The sequence below is a fragment of the Uranotaenia lowii genome, chromosome 2 (assembly GCF_029784155.1).
Source record: "Uranotaenia lowii strain MFRU-FL chromosome 2, ASM2978415v1, whole genome shotgun sequence".
Lineage (NCBI taxonomy): Eukaryota > Metazoa > Arthropoda > Insecta > Diptera > Culicidae > Uranotaenia > Uranotaenia lowii.
In genome coordinates this window covers 205,147,965-205,168,957 of record NC_073692.1, presented here as the reverse complement: position 1 = coordinate 205,168,957, position 20,993 = coordinate 205,147,965, and the positions used below count along the sequence as shown (strand labels likewise).

The 20,993-nt window shown below is 33.8% G+C and overlaps 1 protein-coding gene across 1 annotated transcript in view; it reads left to right on the top strand.

Moving 5' to 3' along the window:
- LOC129745984 (laminin subunit alpha-1) overlaps positions 1–20,993 on the top strand; it is a 394,883-nt gene that overhangs the window by 83,235 nt on the left and 290,655 nt on the right. Inside the window, exons 2-6 of the mRNA XM_055739399.1 lie at positions 4,562–5,209; positions 17,688–19,147; positions 19,208–19,276; positions 19,355–19,465; positions 19,546–19,726. Of these exons, the coding sequence (XP_055595374.1) occupies positions 4,910–5,209; positions 17,688–19,147; positions 19,208–19,276; positions 19,355–19,465; positions 19,546–19,726 (2,121 nt within the window). The 5' untranslated portion in view covers positions 4,562–4,909. The remainder of the gene's footprint in view (positions 1–4,561; positions 5,210–17,687; positions 19,148–19,207; positions 19,277–19,354; positions 19,466–19,545; positions 19,727–20,993) is intronic.

The following is a 20,993-nucleotide window of genomic DNA, read 5'->3' as shown; positions in this document are numbered from 1 at the left end:
GGCAACAGCATGGATTATGGTTGCATCTCAATTCGTTTGCTCAAATACTTTACAAACATAGTGCAGATTGTTTATTGTGCCCAGTCTGTTGAAAAATCTCTAACCAGGTTTAACTTTTTTTTCAAACTTTCATAATAGTAATGCAAAATTCTTATGATAGGAGCATTGCCAAACGTGTACAAAACTGTAGTTTCAAAATTCATATCGTTATTTTAAAGCAATTTTAGTTGATGAAATAAAAAAGAGATATGTGTATGATCGAAAAGATTCCCAAACGTGGCTCGCGAACGTTTTGGCCAAATTTCTTGGAATTAGGGAGTCAATATAAAACCAAGTATATCTAAACTCTACACTTATATAGGATGGACAAAATATTTTATTTAAATCTTCATTTGGCATAAGAACATTTTACAGATAGAGAAAACGTATTTTAAGTGAATGTGTATAAAAACATAAAAACATAGGTTGTCCAAGATATGTATGTATGTATGTTGGTAATCCACCATGGGTGCACGGATTCACCGCAGTTTTACCAAAGTATGAACACCTCTGCACTCTTTGTATTAACAGTTCGGCATATCTCTAAAGCAGAATTTTCCATACCCGGCACAATGGCTTCGTGTTATCTGTTGTGGCTGTTGGTATTTGTTTTGGATGAATGTTTCAATCACTTAGGCAACCACTCAAAAATTTATAAAAATTACAATTTTTATCAATTCTAATCAGATATTCCGGCATCCGTGTATATACCTGGATAGTTGGCAAGTGATAGACTATTCTACATTTAGTTATATAAAAATGAATTTTTAAATTCACTAAAGATCTTACCTTGTTGTCGTCACTCTACTAACCTTATACCCTCACTTGTTTTTTCTTCGGACTACTTTTTTCCCTATACTCAAAGTAAAATCAGGCCCGAATGGCCTCTGAGGTTAAAAGGACTTAAATAAATATCATCATCATCATCATCATCAAAGTAAAAGTATCCAAATTTTATTTCTGATTGGACCTATAGAACCTCGCTTCCGATATACCACCTTGTTTCTATTTCCCTCGTTTGGCACCTTTTCACCAAAAAACATAGGTGGTCCAAGATACCCCACAAAATATGGCCCCCAATTCCCCACAAGCTATGATTTGCAAATTGGTTGCGTTTGTGTGACTTATTGATGTTTCATCAAAAATTCCTCTTCCACGTGAAAGAACATGACAAAACCAAGATCATAAGCGTATGAGCATATTTTTGTTATGAACTTTAGGTTCCGCAAATTGCATAGGCGGTGTACATTTTTCTAGGCAAGTTAAATAAAAGAAGCATATGGTGCGAGCATAAGTCAACAACATATAGAAAAACATGCTTACGTAAAGCGACGACGATGACAGTTGGATTGAGATTTTTGTCTCAACACACAGCTGAGATAATTAGAGTGGCCCACGTTACCCCACTCTCCCCCTTTTTTTTATTAAACTCGTTTACAGTTGGTTTATTGAGAATTTTTAAACTTTGCAAAGTCATATCAGATGTCTCATTTGAAAATCTAAAGCAGTGCTGGTTTCACTTGCGTTTATAAGAAATTCATGACTAGATTGCAAAATAAGAATTGAGGTTTTGAATCATAGTAAAAGATTCCCTTTCACGATTTTTTTTCACCTTCAGTTTTCCATCATTCAAAAATGAATTATGAAACTTCATATTTTTAATTTTAGATCCGATTCAATTTAATTCTGTTTAAAATCTATCACATCAGAGATCGAGTTTAAAATATTCATTGTAAGAGTTTAAATTTTGAAAAATCCTCTCAAGATTTCTAAATCCTAGTTTCTGCGTTAAAAAACAAAAGATTCCAGCAACAATAAATCGAAAGAAGAAATGGCGTGTTATAACTTTTGCGTCCTCTTTTAGTTTTAAGAGCCAAAAAGGAATAAAAGTATTTATAAAAGCTGTATCAATATGAAGGAATTGGTGTTTTGTGGAAGAGATTTAAATTCATCTCCAGAACTCGCATTATTGCACAAGGAAACAAAATTCACATTTTCCGAGTTGCAAAGAATTTGAAAATTGATTTAAACTAATTTAAGGTCACTGAATGCGAATCTGTATTTTTTTTTTCTATCAGCTCTGGTTTTCGCTATAATTTTTGAAAATACAAAGTAAAATTCATCGAAAAAATTTGTGCATTTTTTAGCAAAAGTGTATAATATCAAATATTAAAGTCAAAAAAGATGTTAACTTATTGGTTTATTTTCATTTACACTGTGAGTAATTTAACATGACTTCTGGGCATCATTATTATAGAACTAAGTATGATTCCCCGTTTTGTAAAATACGGGGATTTTGAAAACATTTTAAACCAAAATAAATCTTGGATATGATTTAATGCACAAGTTGTGAAATAGAGCAAAATTTTCGGCATCAAATACTTAAACAAATCTTCTTTTTGTGATATTTGCAATATCTATAATGTTATCATTTCAATTTTCAAAAAAAAATGTTAAACTTGGTTTTGTATCTTTGGAACAAGACTATGTTATCAAAATCTGTATCGTTTTTATTTTGGAGAATCTGCCACTTTGTGGCATCCTTTCCTATAATCTGTATCGTTGAATATAGGATAGTGAAAAGACTAAAAATATTTTTTTGTTGTTCATGTAGGTTAGTTACTTCATCAGTTATCATTGATCGATTTCACTCTAAACTGATAAGTTTTAAAAACTATCCCGTTATCAGTCGACTATTTATGCGGTATTTATGCGGTAAACTATCATGCTAAAATACGGAATATCTTTTAGTGATTTTTGACCAATAATACTGAATTTCAAGATCTACAGCAATTAGGTATGTCGCAGCTTTCCACTCATCCACACAATAAAATTGAAACTTTAAAATCCAATTCATGGTTTGAATCTCTGAATCTGAGAGCTTGGCTATTTCAATTGCAATTGATTAAGACTCTAAAGACTAAAGAATAGTATTCACTAATAGAATTAACTTTTCATTTCATAATTTTTATTATAATTCAAAATCATTTAAAAAGTTTGGAATTATGTGTTGGTACCTACATGAAGGAAAAAAAACTATTTTTTACTTTTTAAATCATCAATTATTTGATGCTTATTTGTAATTATTCGCTTTATTTGTTTCAGTACAATTAAAATTAAAAATTTTGAATGATAACTTTAAATTCAAGAGTAAATATTTTCTAGTTGATCAATATTTAAAATGTTAATTTTTCACATTAAGAAATTTAAAAAAAAAAAACGAAAAAAGAATTTTCAACGGCAATTGCGTTTCATAACTGAAAATTGAAATTTTAATAGTAAATTTCCAAATCACTATTAAGTCAAATACTCCAATGAAGAATATAATCACCGTTAGTTATGTTTGTTAATGAGTTAATCGGCCTTATCGGTGAAAAGTGAAATACTTCCGAAAAATTATTAAAAATCTAAGTTTTACAATCAGTTTGAAACTCATAGCGATAATTTACTGACACTTAAAAAAGATAACTTGAAGATTTTTCTCAATATTTTCATCTCTCAACAATGTGTGTATTATTTTCATTTGAAAAATTACATTTATAGCAAGAAATTCTTTAAAGAGTTTTAAAGACCATTTTAGAATAAAAGAAACACAAATTAAGACAATTTTTCTATCAACATTTTCTCGCAGTGAATTGGTGGGTTGGTTTATAAAAGGATGTATAAGTTGTGTAGAAGGATATTGAAATGAGTAAATATAGAGCTCGTATTTTTCAGCTCAACTAAAAAATATTGTTTGTGAGGTACAGGTTTTGAATCAACTGATTCAAAATATATCATGAGAATTGCCATTCAGAGAGACAGTTTTGGACGGATAACCGTTTAAAAAGAAAACGTTCAGATTGATGTGAGAAACGATGAAGAAATTGTGAGTGTTTTGAATCTCAATATAGATTCTTCATTCTATGATGTCGATGATACATTTTCGGGAAGAGCGATTTCTTCGCCAAATATGGAGCGCCAAAAATCTAGGGACAAATTAATTTTGAGAACATAAAATAAGCAGCTTAACGTTTTTGTGCAGGCTTTGGAAAAAACCATACATATATCAGTACTCTTGATTGACTGATTGCCTTTGGTGGAGTTTGTGTATCCGTACGTTCAAATGTTTAAATAAAAAATCCAGTGATACAATTAATTCATATAAATCATTCATCAATTGAAAATAATTAGCGATTAGCGTTTTTAATGCTTAACTCTATGGAATTTTCAAAAACACAAATATTCGAGACACTTCTACATAGTTTTATAGTGTATAGTTGTAAAAAATTAAAATACATAAACCATTTTTTTTGCTATCATCTTCTAGGCACAATTTTTACCTATTTCTAATTTTAGTAACATCCATGTTAAAAGGTCCTTCACATTTAGAGATGAATGTTTCCTGAAATCAATCTCACGAATGATAATATATCTTATGTTAATCGATACATCGTATAATTAAGGGTATAGAAAATGCAGGCGATCCTTGATTGAATTTTTTTTATTGATTCTACCTAAACGTTTTTTCATCTCTTTCCAGATCTACCAAGTGGTATTTTTCACGCTTCGAGCCGCCATATCACCACTTCCGGCATCCTGGGCGCTGGAAAAATCAACGGACGGCAAAACCTACCAAGCTTGGCAATACTTTGCGGCCGACGACGACGAATGTCGCGAGCGATTCGGCCTTGGCGCCCACTCTGCTAACTATATCTTCCGAAACGATTCGGAGGTGATCTGCTCGACTCAGTTTTCCCAGACGGCTGAACCGCTCGAAAACGGTGAAATAAACCTCTCGTTGATATCGGGTCGACCGAGCGAGAAAACCACCTCCCAAGAACTGCTCAACTTTACTCTGGCCCGCTACATACGAATACGCCTGGTGCGTATGCATACCGCACTGCATCAGAGTGGCAGCTTGTCGCCGCTTTTGGGCGAAAGTGTGGTAGACTCCCAGGCGCAAGCCAAGCGAAGCTTTTACACCATCCGATCGTTACGGATAGGAGGACGGTGTTTCTGTTCTGGCCATGCGGGCAAGTGTAAGGCAAATGATATCGATAATTTGCCTCGGTGTGAATGCATGCACAACACGTGTGGACCGAATTGTGACCGTTGCTGTCCACTTTATAACCAGAGACCTTACCGAATGGGGACACCATTTCATGCCAACAAGTGCGAGAAATGTGAGGTAAGATTAACAATTCCTCTTAATCTATTTAAAATCTTATCATTTTACAGCAGCATTTTGGGTGTTTACCGTAGCGTTCAATCAGAATGAAATATGCGAAGAAGTGCACAAACTTCCAACTTTGTCAGGCTGCTATTTCTCTTACATCTTGAATATGGGGCATTGAGATCATATTGAAATTCATATTTTTACAAATTTATAACAATTTGAAATCGTTTGAAATTGTTCAATGCAAAACTAAACGTTAATAATAAATAAGAATAAATAAGGAAACCTATTTCCTTTTGAATCTTGCAGAATATTTTAATTTTTTTACACCTTTTTGCAAGTATGTACATGAATCAGATTTACGTCAGTTTTTAATTTTTTAGTGTTAAATATAATGTTGGGTTGTGTTCAGATGGATCGATTCTGAGAGAAATCTAGAAATCACTTTTTCAACTCACATTTTATGAATACTGATTTAATTTGTCTAAAAATGTGCAAGGCAACGTAAAATTGGACGCTGAACATGCTACTGTATCCGGAAATGGCATAAATTAGCAGTGTTCGGCATCGCTAACTGAAAGACTAGCGCCGCTAATTAAATCGCTAACACATCCAATGTTAGCGATCGCTAATATAAACCGCTAAATGAGCTGAAATAGTTATCGCTTCAAGCTAAAAGCGCTAATCGCTAACCGCTAACTGTTGATCTATGTAACGAAAATAGATTTTTTTTAACTGTCATGTTATTCGAATTGAACGAACACATTTTTTTTTGTTGAGTTGTTAACATTATAAACATTATAAAGTCAGGGAATAATTTACACCGTAATATACACAGTTAAATCAACCAACAAATCTATATATATGTATATAAAAAGCAATTTCTGTATGTTTGTTTGTTTGTTTGTCCTCTATAGACTCAGCCGTCTTAAGAGCTAGAGAGCTGAAATTTGGCATGGATGCTCATTAGGACAAGGAATGATGAAAAATGTTTTTAGATTTTCGGATGACCCCTTCTGAAGGGGGTCGTCCATAGAAGACAAATATTGTTTTCGCGATATGGACGTTAATTTTTGTTGGATCGTGTTGAAAATTTGCACATGAGTGTTTTAAAAGACGAGCAATCGATTTCAGGTCTCAAATTTTGTGTAAGGGGTCAGCCAAAGGGGTCGTCCATATTAACTGTTCGCTGTTTTTGCTATATTGGCGTTATTATACATCGTATTCAGATGAAAATTGGTACACGATAGTTTTGAGTGACGTGCAATCGATTTGAGGTATCAAATTCAGTATAAGGGGCCGGCAAAATGGGTCGTCCATATTAAATATTCAGTATCTTAGTGATATTGACGTTTCTACAGATCAGATTGGGATGAAAATTTGCTCATAGGAGTTATTTGGGACAAACAACTGATTTCACTTATCCAAACTAAAATCAGGGGTCGGCCAAAGGGGTCGTCCATATTAACTATTCACTGTTTATGTGATATTGTCGTTATTATACATCGGATTCAGACGAAAATTGGTACACGAGAGTTTTGAGGGATGAGCAATGGATTTCAGGTATTAAATTCAGTGTAAGGGGCCGGCAAAGGAGGTCGTCCATATAAACCTTTCAATATTTTTGCATTATCGTCGTTATTATAAATAGGATTGGGATGAAAATTTGCACACGGTAGTTTTCAGGGACGGGCAATAGATTGCAGATGTCAAATGTTTGGCCAGGGGTCGACGAAAGAGGTCATCCATTTAAATTAATTTTTCACTGTTTTTAGGAATATTGACGTTATTTAACAATGGATTGCTTTGAAAATTTGCACACGGGAGTTTTGAGGGAAGGGCAATCGATTTCAGATATCAAAGATTATAGAAGAGCCCCTGAAAGGGGTTTAGCTTTTTGGCAACAATTAAGTTGTTATGCAATGATTTAGTCGAAATTTATACACGTGGTTTTTTTTGGCACGGTCAATTGATTACTTATTTCAAATTTAGTAGCAGACGACAGACAAAGTGATTATCCAATATTTTTGTAATTATTTCTTAACAATAAATTCAGAAGTGCATCTGGAAAATGCTTGGCAATTGACTTTCATATAAACTGTTCATGACATATTCCAAGTTGAAAGCGAAACGGAGTTCGTATGGGATCAGCTAGTTTAACAATAAATATCAATTATTAAGGGTTGCATCTCAATTCTTTTGGTTCAAATTCTTTGTTGGAGATTGATCATTATATCCGGTTCATTGCCAAATATTTAGCTAGCTTTCACCTTTTCCAAGCTTGTAATATAGAAATACTAAATTCTCATGTTAGAAGATTGCCAAACGTAAATTTTTGTACAATTTTTATTCGAACTTAAAACAAAGGTTTACAAAACCAATTCATTCTATGATGGTTTTATCTAATTTCATATGAACTAATATCTGTATCTGAAAAGTAAATATGTAAAACAGATGAAAATAAAAAACTGAGAAACGAATGTTAAAAACAGCCTGGAATTGTTTAACAACTTAAGTTGGATTTTTCCCCTATGAATGTTGTGAAAAGATGAGCTGAAAGTGAAAAATAAAAGTTAATCTGTGTGGTGAGTATCAGTGATGTGTGATGACCCAAAATATTCATTTCTTCTGACTCCGCACTCCTCTACTGAGAACATTCGAAGTGACTATTTTCGCCTAGTGTGCATATTGGGGTCAGAATGATACTCAATGCCTCCTCAACTTGATAAATGACAAAAGTTATGCTTCTATAAGTTATAAATTTTCAGTTTGAAACAAAAATATAGAAGTTAGCGGTCTTCAGTTAGCGGAACCAAAATATAGCGGAACTTTTTAATTCGCTAGCTCAATCAAAATTTAGCGGCAGAATTAAACCGCTAACAAAAAGTTAGCGGACTAATTAGCGATTAGCGGATTAGCGCTTTTGTGCCGAACACTGTAAATTAGGTTCCTATGAACGAAGGTGTATTTACGACTTAATGCATTTCTCATTTGGCGCAAACGTTCTTATGGTTAATCAATAAGTTGTAGTCCAAAAACTGATTTGATTAACTCAAATCTTTAGTAATTTGTTCGGAATTGATTGTAGACAATAATCTTATCCACGGGAATTACCTTCCAAGGAAACCTGGAATAATTGATTTTTGGGAGTGACCATTTTCAATCCAAATTACCTGGACATTTATATCAACAACCTGATGCGCCGCTGGCCGTTCAATGCGAAAAATCATCCATCGCTTTCAACTATTTTGGCTGCTTTTGTAACGACAAAACAATACTAGCTATCCACACATGGAAAAGTTAAGCTTATTGTACTCACCTGACACCAATTTGCAGCGTCTGACAATGCTAGGATCGCTAAACATCACTTCTTTATAGAGTTCGCTGTCTTTTTCCCTTAAATTTTCCTCTCTTACAGAATCACTTTTCGCGATGATGCATAACGTCGTAAAACCATCACGCCTAGCTGTTTATTTTGCGTCGTTTTGCAGCACGGCAGAGCTAAATGACGCAAAAACCAAATAACACTCAAAAATGAGAAAGTCATCATACGTCCTAAATTCAAATCATTTTGGCAAAGTCATTCATTGATCAAACAAAACCAAGTTTTTATCAAACATAGAATACAACTTTATCAATCATTTTCAGTTAATAACTCAAGTTTGTTTATATTGGTTCATACGACCTAATCAAAACAAACTCTAGAAATAATTGAAATCTTAATTTTTCCTCAAATGAATCTTTAATCCTGTAAAGCATTTTTTAAATTGCAAAAACTTCAAAAAATTGAACCAGAATTGAAAGCAAGCAGGAATTTGTTTAAAAAAATATAAGGTACACCGGGGTAAGTGGGGACGGGTTTTCGTATAGTTCAACTTTTAAAAATCATTAAAAAATCAACAGTAGGTAAATTTTGATAAAATCACGTTCGATGTGATGCAGAACATGTTGTTCACAAATGCTGAAGAGATGAGCTTGATAGACGCAAAGCGAAAAAAGTTATCACGTAAATTGTTATGGACTGCTGGTGTCTTCACTTACCCCGCTTTATGGGGTAAGTGGGGACGGTAGATTTTCCCTTTGATTTCTCAGGAAATTTTCAACAAATTTGTGTTTTTTTGGTTGAATGAGTTACTTTATTACTCGAACCGTCCAAAATTTTGGAAAAAGTTCATGGTACTATTAATAAGGCATCTTTCAATGATTATTGTGTGTAATCCTATATTATCGAAAATATATACTTATTTTAGAAAAAACAAGTACTTTTCCCAACTTTTCATGATCTGAATGCTAAATAAAGCTAAATTGCATTGAATGAAGGAGAGAAAATTGAAAAAAATGTGTAAACATCAAGTGTTTATAAAGCCGTCCCCACTTACCCCAGGTAGGGTTTGGAGATAAAATTTTAGATTTTTGCAAATAAACCCTTTTTTCTCAATTTTCAACCTTCGTTTCTTTTCCTAACTGGTTGTTTCGAATGTAAGGATTGTTTCAATGTAGAGTTTTTCGTCAAGAGCCAGCTAGTTAACGAGAAATTTGCGATTGAAAAAGATGCACATCAACTCCACATCGTAGTTAAAAATAGTAAATTTACAAAAAGTCACCGTAAACATCCGCAATTGTCGGAACCGTATCTCTTTGCCAGTTATTGGATAGATTACAAGTGAATTTAACATTCTGCATTAAAAGTTTGAAAAAATAGTCCACAGTATTGTTTTAATAGCCACCGTCCCCACTTACCCCGCGTCCCCACTTACCCCGGTGTACCTTAGTTGCTTTTCTTTGATTTGCAAAAAAAAATAATAAGAAGTTCATAAATATCTAGGAAAAGTACCTACTACCTACTTACACTAGTTTGTCAGTATTATTTCCATTCCATATCTTAAACAAAATTTTTTTAAGTTTCAAATTTTGAGTTTTTTTAAATGAACACTGAACGTACCGGAGGGGGTCAAATGACGTTTTTTAAATCTTCAAATGACTATAACACTTTTTATAATTGTTTTTTCGGATGTTGAAAAACGGATGTTGAAGTACGGTTGTGTGACTGTCAAAGTGGAGAGTCTGTAGAGATTAGATACAGAATGGTACAACGAGACCACTGGTTACGACATTCGATTTTTTCGTTATTGTAATTTTTTTAAAGTTTGTACATTTCTAAAAACGTATGTGTTACATGGCCGTAGGACAGGGGGGGGGGAGGGGTTTGGGCTTTAAGCTCCCCCCCATGAGGATCCAGAACACCAAGCGAGGTGTTTTACTCTACGCTCAAAACTTAAAATTCAAAACCAAATTCTGATGCTAGAGTAAATTTAATGAAGAGTAACAATCTGGACTTTAAAACTAATGCCATAACCTCAAAAATCCCTCCAAAGTCCAAAATTCTGCTACACTTTTTAAAAATTTTCTCACTTGTTCTTCGAAATTCAGGTCTGAATATAAAATTTTGAATTAAATTAAACCCATTTTGGAGCTTCTGATTCCATAATACCCAATACCAAAATTGTATTCCTATTTCAGTATTTCGGATTTTGTATCCAGTTTAGAATTATTTATTTTCAGTTCGAATAATCATAAGAAATAAGAAAAAAAAAGCTTCTTTGAAATCCTGGTTCAAATTTGATTTTGCATTCTATATCAAAATCAAATCATGTCTTTTGAGATCATATGCATTTTCAATATTTTGATAATAGTTTTCCGAATAGAGAGAAATTTTGTTTCATATTCATATTCGAAGTTCTTAAACTTAAATCTTACATAAATTTCATAATTTAAAGCTCTTAAATGACAATGATTAATTCTGATTCACAATACAGATTAAAAATAAATAATTCAAACAGTGATAACAATTGAACTACAGAATTTATAAAATAGATTCATGAATAAGGGCTCTAAAACTTGGCTCATAAAATTTTGATCTGGAATAAGATTTGGAAAACGTATTTTTTGTACATTTCAGAAATTGTATGGAAATCCGGATACAGATTCAAAGCGCAATTTTTGAATTTTTGGTTCAGAATTGAGATCCAGAATGCAGATTCAAAATTCATAAAAAGATTGTACTTGTAAAAAAATTTTACAATCAATATAAATTGTTGAGGAATTCAAGAAATCATGAACTTAACACAATGCGGACCAAATACGTTTTTTTTGCTTGCCAAAAGTGTGCTACACTTCGAAGTATAACTCGAATGGACTAAACTTGAGTGTTAATCTTTATTCGACAAAATTGAACACAACATTGGCCGTGATTTAAATTGCTAAATTTTTTAAATTTAGTCCAGGGGTTTCTGAGATGTAGAATGCCGAATTTTGGTGTTCCTCGTCATAGATTTCTTCGCGGTCCTTGATGTGTTAAGATTGCTTGTCAATTTATAACCCTGATTTCAATTTTTTAAACAAAATTAGTTTGTGTACACAATTCAATTGAAAATCACAAATAAAAAGTAGAATTTGAATTCTTTGTTTCATCCGAAAAACTCCAATTTTATTTTGAAAAAATCCACCACAGGATTTTCATTAATGAATTAATTTTATGAAAAATATTTGCTGTTAAAGAAACATCTTTACTAAAGAAATCTGCACCAAATTCTATATTTTCCCAGCGTATTGTTTAACATTTTAAACATGTTAAGGACACCAAAATTCGGCATTTTATGTTTCAGAAATCAATAAATTCTGCAATTCAAAATCTTAATAATTTTATACAGATATTTGAGTAACGGGAAAAGTTGTGTTAAATTTTGTAGAATGAGGTTTCATTATCAAATTCATAACGTTTGAATTATTTTAACGAGCATATTAGCGGCAAGCGAAAAAACGAGATATCTCGTATTTGGTCCGCAATGTGTTAGTATTACAGCTTTTTAAAGCCAAATTTCATACTAAAATCATTAATTTGGTTCAAGTTTGCCTTAAAAAATTTTATCCGAAAATCTGATGATTTTCATCTTTTACTTTTTTTGAAAATTTTATTCATTTTCATCGAAGGTTAAAATCTTTGAATTTGCAAAATAGTTTGGAAGATTGGGTTTGTTTGATTTGAGTATTGAATAAGTTTTTACGCCCTTATTTTATGTTCAAATCAACTAAGTTTGCTGTACCAGAGTCTTAAACAAATTCAAAAATTTTAACTGGAAGCTTTGCCGAAGCTTTGACGTTTATTATCAATTTTCTAAAGTTACGACTTGATACGAAAAATTTTAATGTCAAAGTACTTAAAAAGGAATAATCATATAGTGACAAAGATAATTTGTTATATATTTTTTGTATTCATGATATTTTGGACAAAAAATTTAAAGTAAAAATCAGTCACCAAACCCCCCCCCCCCATTTTTTTGCACATAGTTTTTTTTTGCTGAAATCTTGCGTTAAAACACTCAAAGCCGAATTTAGGTGATAGAATAGTGGTTAGTCGTCAAAAATCCTTGTTTCGTGTTTTATAAATCTAAAGTTGCCTAAATGTAACAAACTTTGTCGGTTTTCCAATTCACTTTTCAAAAATTTTCTACTTTGACTGGAACAGATTTGGCAGTTAATTCATAAAAATAACGGTGTTTACATCACCTTTTTACACTTTTTGTGACCATGAGGTAAAGAAACTTAAAAAAAATATATTATCAACTTCTCACTTTCTAACTTCAGCGTGCTTCAACTTTCTTAAGCACTAAGGGAATTTTTTTTTAACACTTTAACTGAATCACAGCTATTTTCCCGAAGTATGGTTTTAAAAAAAATCTTTAACTTCGATTTACTTTGAAATAAATGATTGTAGCTGAATATTGTTGTAGAATTATATATGAATCACGTTACAAGCTTTCCAAAACTATAAATTTATTTATGTTCTTGAAAGTTTGTTAATAATTCAATACAAAAATAATTTATACCCCTTATTTAGCACTAGCTGACCCGGTGTGCTTTGCTACACCCTTCAAAAATAAATGATATTTTCAGAAAAAAACATCAAATTTTTATTGTTTTGTTAGAATTATTTTAAACCAAATTATTACATAATTCAAAAGCAACCGTTATACAATGAGAGCTGCAGCTGGAGTTTTGAAATGCAACACAAATATGACTTAAATTCTTTCTTTTCCTCTGTACACTGTAAAGCGTGAAGGTCTATAACAATCGTAGAAAAATATCTCGTAACTAAATACCTTTCCATGCCATATTTATTTCCATTTGTTGGCTTCGTTAGCATAAATTGAGAACGTATACCAACAAAATTGTATTGGGCTCACCTCCCTTCTCCTATGTATCTACTCACTTAAAGAAGAATGGTGTGTCAGATTATCATAAATTCATATCAAAATGATTTTCCATGTTAAATTTTTGTCCATTTCTCGGATTTTGTAAAAAGAAAAGTTCAATATAAACTTTCCTCTTCCCTTCATGTACATATTTCCAATTCTATTCTCTTATTGCCAGAAAGGAATTGTTTCACATAGAAAAGTTTCGCGTATTGAAATACCATCCCATGCCAAATTTGGTTTTATTTGCGTAGTAAATTCTTGAATAATGCATGAACTTGAAAGGAAGTGCCATCCCCCCTCCCATTCTCCCCATTGAATGAATGGATGCGAACTTAATATTCATAAAAGAATTTTTTGTACTCAAAAACTTTTTGATTCCAAATTTGGTTTCATTTGCTCGATTAATTTTCGAGTTATGCAAAAAAATTTGTATGGAAGCTCTCTTTTCCCCCTTTAAATCTTTCCGCTGAAAAAAAGGTAGGGCTTCAACTTGTAATAAAAACATTTCTCGTATCAAAATACCATCATATGTTAAATATGGTTCCATTTGCTCGATTAGCTCTCCAGTTAAACTGAAAATTGTAAGGGAGACCTCTCCCTCCCCCTTTTCATCCAACTCTTTGAAGGAATGAGGGATACTAAATATTGATAGAAGCATTTCTCGTACCCAAATATCGTTCCATGCCAAATTTGGTTCCCTTTGCTGTTGAAATTCTCAAGTTATGCAGTAAAACTTGTATGAAACTCCTCTCCCTCTTTCCTTTCTCCCCGCTGGAAGAAGGAAGGGGTCTCAAACAATTATTAGAACATATAACGTTCTCAAATATCCGCCCATGCCAAATTTGGTTTCATTTGCTTTATTAGTTTTTGAGTTATGTAAAAAATTATAAAAGAGGCCCCCTCCCCCTTTTTACTGGAAAGAGGGAGTGGTCTGAAATTACCATTGAAGTATTTCTCATATCCAAATATCCCATGCCAAATTTGGTTCCAATACCTTGATTAGTTTTCGAGTTATATGAAAAATTGTAAGGTAGCCCCCCTTCCCTTTGCCTATCACCCCACTGAGAGGAGGGAGGGGTACCTTATATTCATAGAAATATTCCTCGTTCCCAAATACCACCCCATGCCAAATTTGATACCATTTGTTTGATTGGTTTTTGAATTATGCAACAAAATGTCTTTTATTTGGGAGGCCCCTCCCCCCCTTCATGAGAGAGGGAGGGGACTCAGACCATAATAGGAACCTTCCCCTGCCTCCAACACTCCCACCTGCCAAGTTTCACGCAAATCGGTACAGTAGTTTTCGAGTCTATAAGGAACAGACAGACAGACAGACAGACAGACAGACAGACAGAAATCCATTTTTATATATTTAGCACAATTTTGGTTTTCATTCAGTTTATAAAAAATCAGTTTTGGAAATTGATAAAAAAAATTCAATACAGTATTCTCGATCAACAAGGTGAATTTTACCACTTTAAATATAGGCTTGACTTACTCTCTACCTTCGAATCAAAGTATCTTATTGTCTATTTAAGCAACATTACTTTAACTTGTAAGAAGCAGATGGAAATAAAATCTTTAAAATCTAATAATATTTTTCAAGCTGGTTTTTTAACAAAGTGAAGAATACTGAAATTTCTTTAAAAATGAATATAAGAAATAGTTTCCTTTGATTTTGTCAAGTTTCCATAAACACATGTCCAAACCAGGAGGAATTGATGTTTTAATTGATATTGAAGTTCCTATCAAGTATTTCCTGAGATACGTGCTGGTAATGTCGCTTTTATTTATGTTTAAAAAAAATAGGAAAACCGCAGTTGAATCCCATTTTAATCGCTGATGATAGGTTTTGTTTAGTGATTTCTCTAGAAAAGTTTTTTTTTCTTCAATTTTAATTTTAATTTTAAATTGCGACCCAGAGATGGGTCTTGACTCAAACATTCAGTCAGCGAAACTTTTTTGTAGAGAAATGAATCCAATTGTGTAAGTTGAAATTTCAGGGACTAGACAAGATGAAAATTCATGTTGAAAAACATGCGAAAAAAAATCGCCTTATCTCCCGGTAGGACTTGAATCTACATCTTGCGCCTCTGCGGGGCCCATGTATTATCATTTTACAACTCAGGAGACAACCTGGCGCATGAAATTTAATTTTAATTATCTTTAGTAATTTACATTCCGTCAGTTTTAAAAGCGATTAATCTAGAGAGGTTTGAGTTTACCTTAAAAGAAAATTTGTTGTGAGGCATAACTTTGACATCCACTTAATTTTGACCTCAATCACAATAAAATATTGCCGTCTCTGATTAACTAAAAATAAATTTAACTTTTGAGAGAATTGAAAAAAAAATCGAACCGTTATTGAACAATTCCAACGAATAGATTGCTTGCAAGAGGACAGGCCCCCCCCCCTTTCCGAATGAAATTAAACAAAATATTGCTTGCAAGATGACACGTCTCAATTGTTTTGGATGATATTATATAAAACTGACTTGCAAGAGGAGGATCCCCCATTGTTTTGAATGAAAATTAGATAAAATATGGTTTGCAAGGAAACAAGTCCCCATTGGTTTTCAAAAATATTAAATAAAAGATGGCTTGCAAGGGGACAAGTTACCATTGTTTTGCATAATATTAAATGAAAGATGGCTTGCAAGAGGGCAGATTCCCATTGTTTCGAATGAAAGTAAAATAATAGATGGCTTACAAGAGGACAAGTCCCTATTGTTTTGAATGAAAGTTAGATAAAAGATGGCTTGCAAGAGGACAAGTCCCCATTGTTTTGAATGAAAATTTACAAAAAAAAGATGGCCTTCTCCATTGTTTTGAATAATATTAGATAAAAGATGGCTTGCATGGGGACAAGTCTATATTGTTTCAAATGTCATAAAATAAAAGATGGCTTGCAAGAGAACAGGTCTCCATTGTATCGAATGAAAGTAAAATAATAGATGGTTTGCAAGAGGACAAGTTCCCATTGATTTGACTGAAAATTTTCAGGACAAGTCCCCATTATTTATGAATAATATTAAATAAAAGACGGCTTGCTAGAGGACAAATCCAAATTGTTTGAACACAATAAAATCAAAGAGGCTTTCAAGAGGACAAGTACCCAATGTTTTGAAACATAATAAATAAAAAAGGGCTTGCAAGAGGACAAGTCCCCATTGTTTTTCAATAACATTAGTTAAAAGAAGGCTTACAAGAGGACAAGTTACCATTGTTTTGTATAATATTAAATAAATGATAGCTTGCAAGAGAACAAGTCTCCATTGTTTCGAATGAAAGTAAAATAAAAGATGGCTTGCAAAAGGACGAATCCCTATTGTATTTAATGGAAATTAAATAGAAGATGGCTTGGAAGAGGACAAGTCCCCATTGTTTTGAATGAAAATTTACAAAAAAGATGGCTCGCAAAAAAAAAAAAACAAGTCTACATTGTTTTTGAATAATATAAAACATAAGATGACTAGCATGAGGCCAATTCACATTGTTTTTCAATAATATTAGATAAAAGCTGGCTTGCAAGAAGACAAGTTTCCTATGTATTGTATAATATTAAATAAAAGATGGCTTTCATGAGGACAAGTCCCTATTGTTTTGAATGTAAGTTAAATAAAGATGGCCTGCAAAAGGACAAGTCCCTATTGTTTTGAAACCTAAAGGTATGAGCCGTTTCAAATAAAGAATTGACAAAAAAGTCCCTATTATTTATGAGTAATATTAAATAAAAGACGGCTTGCTAGAGGACAAATCCAAATTGTTTTGAACAAAATAAAATAAAAGATGGCTTGCAGGAAGACAAGTCCTTATTGTTTTGAATGAAAATTTAAAAAAAGATGGCCTGCAAGAGGACAAGTCGCCATTGTTTTGAATATTATTCAATGAAAGATGGCAAGTCCCAATGTTTTGTATAATATTAAATTGAAGTTGGTTTACAACAGGACAAGTCCTTTTTGTTTCGAATGAACGTAAAAATTATAAATGGCTTGCAAGACGACAAGTCCCCATTATTTTTGAATTATATTTAAAAAAAAAGATGGCCTGCAAGAGGACAAGTCCCCATTGTTGTTGAATAATATTGAAAAAAAAGATAGCTTGCAAGAGGACAAGTCCCCAAAGTTTTGAATAATCATAAATTAAAGATGGCTCGGTCAGCACACAATGTAGAAGGATTGCGAATCACATCGATGTTAATTCATTGAAATAATCATATGTTAATTTTTTTTCAGTGCAACGGTCACGCAAACTCGTGCCGGTACGATCGGTCGGTGGACGAGCAGGGGCTGAGCGTGAACATCCGGGGCAAGCTGAGCGGCGGAGGAGTGTGCCAGAACTGCACCAAACACACGACCGGCATCAACTGCGAGCGGTGCCTGGAGGGATGGTATAGGCCTTTGGATCGACTTCCGGATGCTAAGGAGCCGTGTCTGAAGTGTGACTGCGATGGGGTTGGGTCAACTGGGGAGTGTGATCCTTTGGGAGGTGATTGCGTGTGTCGAGAGGGTTTCGTAGGGGAGAGGTGTGATGAGTGTGCTCCAGGGTACCGCGGAGAGAAGTGCAGCAAATGCAAATGTGATATTAGAGGGACTGTAAAAGGCGGTGAGTGTGCCGACGAATGCGAATGCAAGCAGAATGTTGAAGGAGAGCACTGCGATCGATGCAAAGCAGGATACTTCGGTTTGAGTGAAGACAATGAAGATGGGTGTATGAAGTGCTATTGCTCAGGACTTGGGCAAAGTTGTACAAGTTGGGAGGTTAAAGAGAAAAGGTTTGCGACGTTGGAAGATTGGAGTGTCACGGATATCTCGAGGTCGGTAGTTGCTTATCCGACCAGGGATAATGAAACAGGGTTTATGGTTTTCGGAATGTTTGAACTGTCGGAGACGGAAGCCGTTTACTGGTCGGCTCCGAAGCTGTATTTGGGAGACCGGTTGCACAGCTACGGGTCAAAGTTGAGCATCAAAATATCTTGGGTAATAGTGAGAGGTGACACAAGCGGCAAACCAACAACGGGACCAAGTGTTATTCTATTCGGTAAAAACGGATTGAAGATCGCTTGTGGGGATATGACCTACAATGGTCTTTCGAATACTACCATCGACATCGATTTGAGGGAAGAAAATTGGTACCATGTTCCCAAGAGTGTTAAGGATATTGTGACTCGCCTGAAACGAACCGAATACCATGGCGAGTCCGTCACGCGAACTCAGTTTATGTCTGTCCTAAGTGATGTTGAAAGCATCCTAGTGAGAGGAACCTATCACACTGATCAGGTGGAAAGTGTTCTAGAGGAAGCAATGCTCTACGAAGGTGGTTCAGAGCTGGAAGCTCTTCAAAGTCAAAGTTTGGTTGAATCTTGCGATTGTCCCATCGGATACAGTGGGTCGTCCTGTCAAAGCTGTGCCTTTGGCTTTGTTAGGATCTACGAAAAAACCGTTACTCACGAGAACGTTCCCAAGTGTATTCCGTGCACTATGTGCCACGGTCATGCGGAGTCTTGTGACTTGGAATCGGGCGAGTGTGGCTTGTGCCACCACAATACGATGGGAGATACCTGTGAACGATGCCTGCCAGGATATTACGGAAATGCAATGCTCGGATTAGAGGATGATTGCAAAAAGTGTGCCTGTCCTTTGGAAGAGTCTAGCAACAACTTCTCACCCAGCTGTCAGCTGACAGCAGACTTGGGGTAAAAGCAACAGTATTTAATCATATTTTATGTTTGAACTTAACATTTTTTTCATTCCAGAATGAACAATTCAACAAACTATGTTTGTACGCAATGTCCGGAAGGCTACATTGGAGATCACTGTGAAATGTAAGCATTTTTTCTTAGTTTTAACAAATCTGAAGTGGGTTTGAATTTTATAATAAAACTTTCGTCTCTTCATTTCAGTTGTGATGACGGCTACTATGGAAATCCCATGGAGCTAGGATCGAAATGTCTTCCCTGTCCTTGTCATGGTGGTCCATGTGACTCGAGGACAGGGGAGTGCATCGAGTGTTTGTAAGTTTTCAGCTCACTCATATGATCCCTTTTTAAACTTGATGCAAACTTCAATTTCTTCATTTTTTTCATTTTTCTAGGGGCAACACTGAGGGTTGGCGTTGTGAACGGTGTAAAAGTGGGTACTGGGGTGTGCCGGATGATGGTTGTGAACCGTGTAGTTGTTCCGGGGTGGGTGCCCTGGAAAATGTGTGCGATGTGATCACTGGGCAGTGCATCTGTAAACCGCGTTACGGAGGGCGACGCTGTGATGAGTGTGATGTAAGTAATCATGAATGGTTTTAAATACTCAATGTTTTTGGATTTTAAATTTGGCAGCACATGCTAGATATTATTTTTTAATTAACAATCATGTTTTCTTTAAACTATTTGAACTGGCATTTTAAAAGAATTTTCCATATTTTGTATTTATGTAAAGTATTCCTTGGTGTTTTTAAGAAATGCACTTGTACCGTTTTTGTTCTTTCCTTATAAATCCATGAAACTTTATTTTTTCACCCTCTAGAATCCATTTTTTTTTCACTGAAAAATTCCTTGAAAATGTATTCTGTAATTTCTGTTATATCTGAAATATTTGATAGGACCAACAGAATATTTATAGGCAAGTTTTTATTTCACATCCAAATTCGGTTGAATTTTTCCGAAAAAAAATCAATCCAACATCTTTGTTATATTTTATGCCTCATATTTATAATTTTTCTTTAACGAAAAACTATATGAAACAATTTATTTCAGAAACTTCGAAAATTGTGATTTTTGGTAAAAATAGGTCGTTTTCTCGTTTTATTGGTATTTAAGCTTCATTTAGCTATAGCGAGTACCATACGCATGTCAAACAACTGTCATCATTTCGGAATCTTATCGGCACATCGTGTTATCTTGCATCGAAAAAAGTACCGTAAACTGGGGGAACTTTGATCAGCGGGGTAACTTTGATTACCATGAAATTTTTGCAGATAATGATCATTAACTAAGTATTATGTTAAAATATCTGAAAACTATTTACTTCGTTTAAAAGCCTGTAAATTGAGTTACAAATAAGCTAGTTTTGGTTTTTATTAGGAGATTTTTATATTACTTAAAAAATAATTTTAAAAACTCAAAAAATCTGGTTTTTTGAAGGCTCACAAACAAACATCTCTCCTGATCAAATTAAAGCATTTAGGAGCAAACGGGTTGTTTAATATGAAAGCACAACTTTTTTCTTGGCTTAGGTTAAGTTTTAGTGTTGTTTTTATGTTCATTTGATGATAATTTTTGGATATTGAAAAAATGGTCATTTTCCATGAAAAAGTCCGTTTAGAAAACATGGCTAAAAACCCTGTCAAATGGTTAAGTTTGAAGAAAAAAAGAACATGGGAACAGCACGAGGACTTAGGGAGTTGCATGAAGGTAAAATTTTACTTGTTTTTGAGGTTAAAAAAATATTGAGAAATGTTTATAATTTTTACCCCTAAATGTATGCAGTAACATTGATTACTGTTACTGTTATCGATGTTTTAAGCCTTCTGTGCTTAATGACATCAAA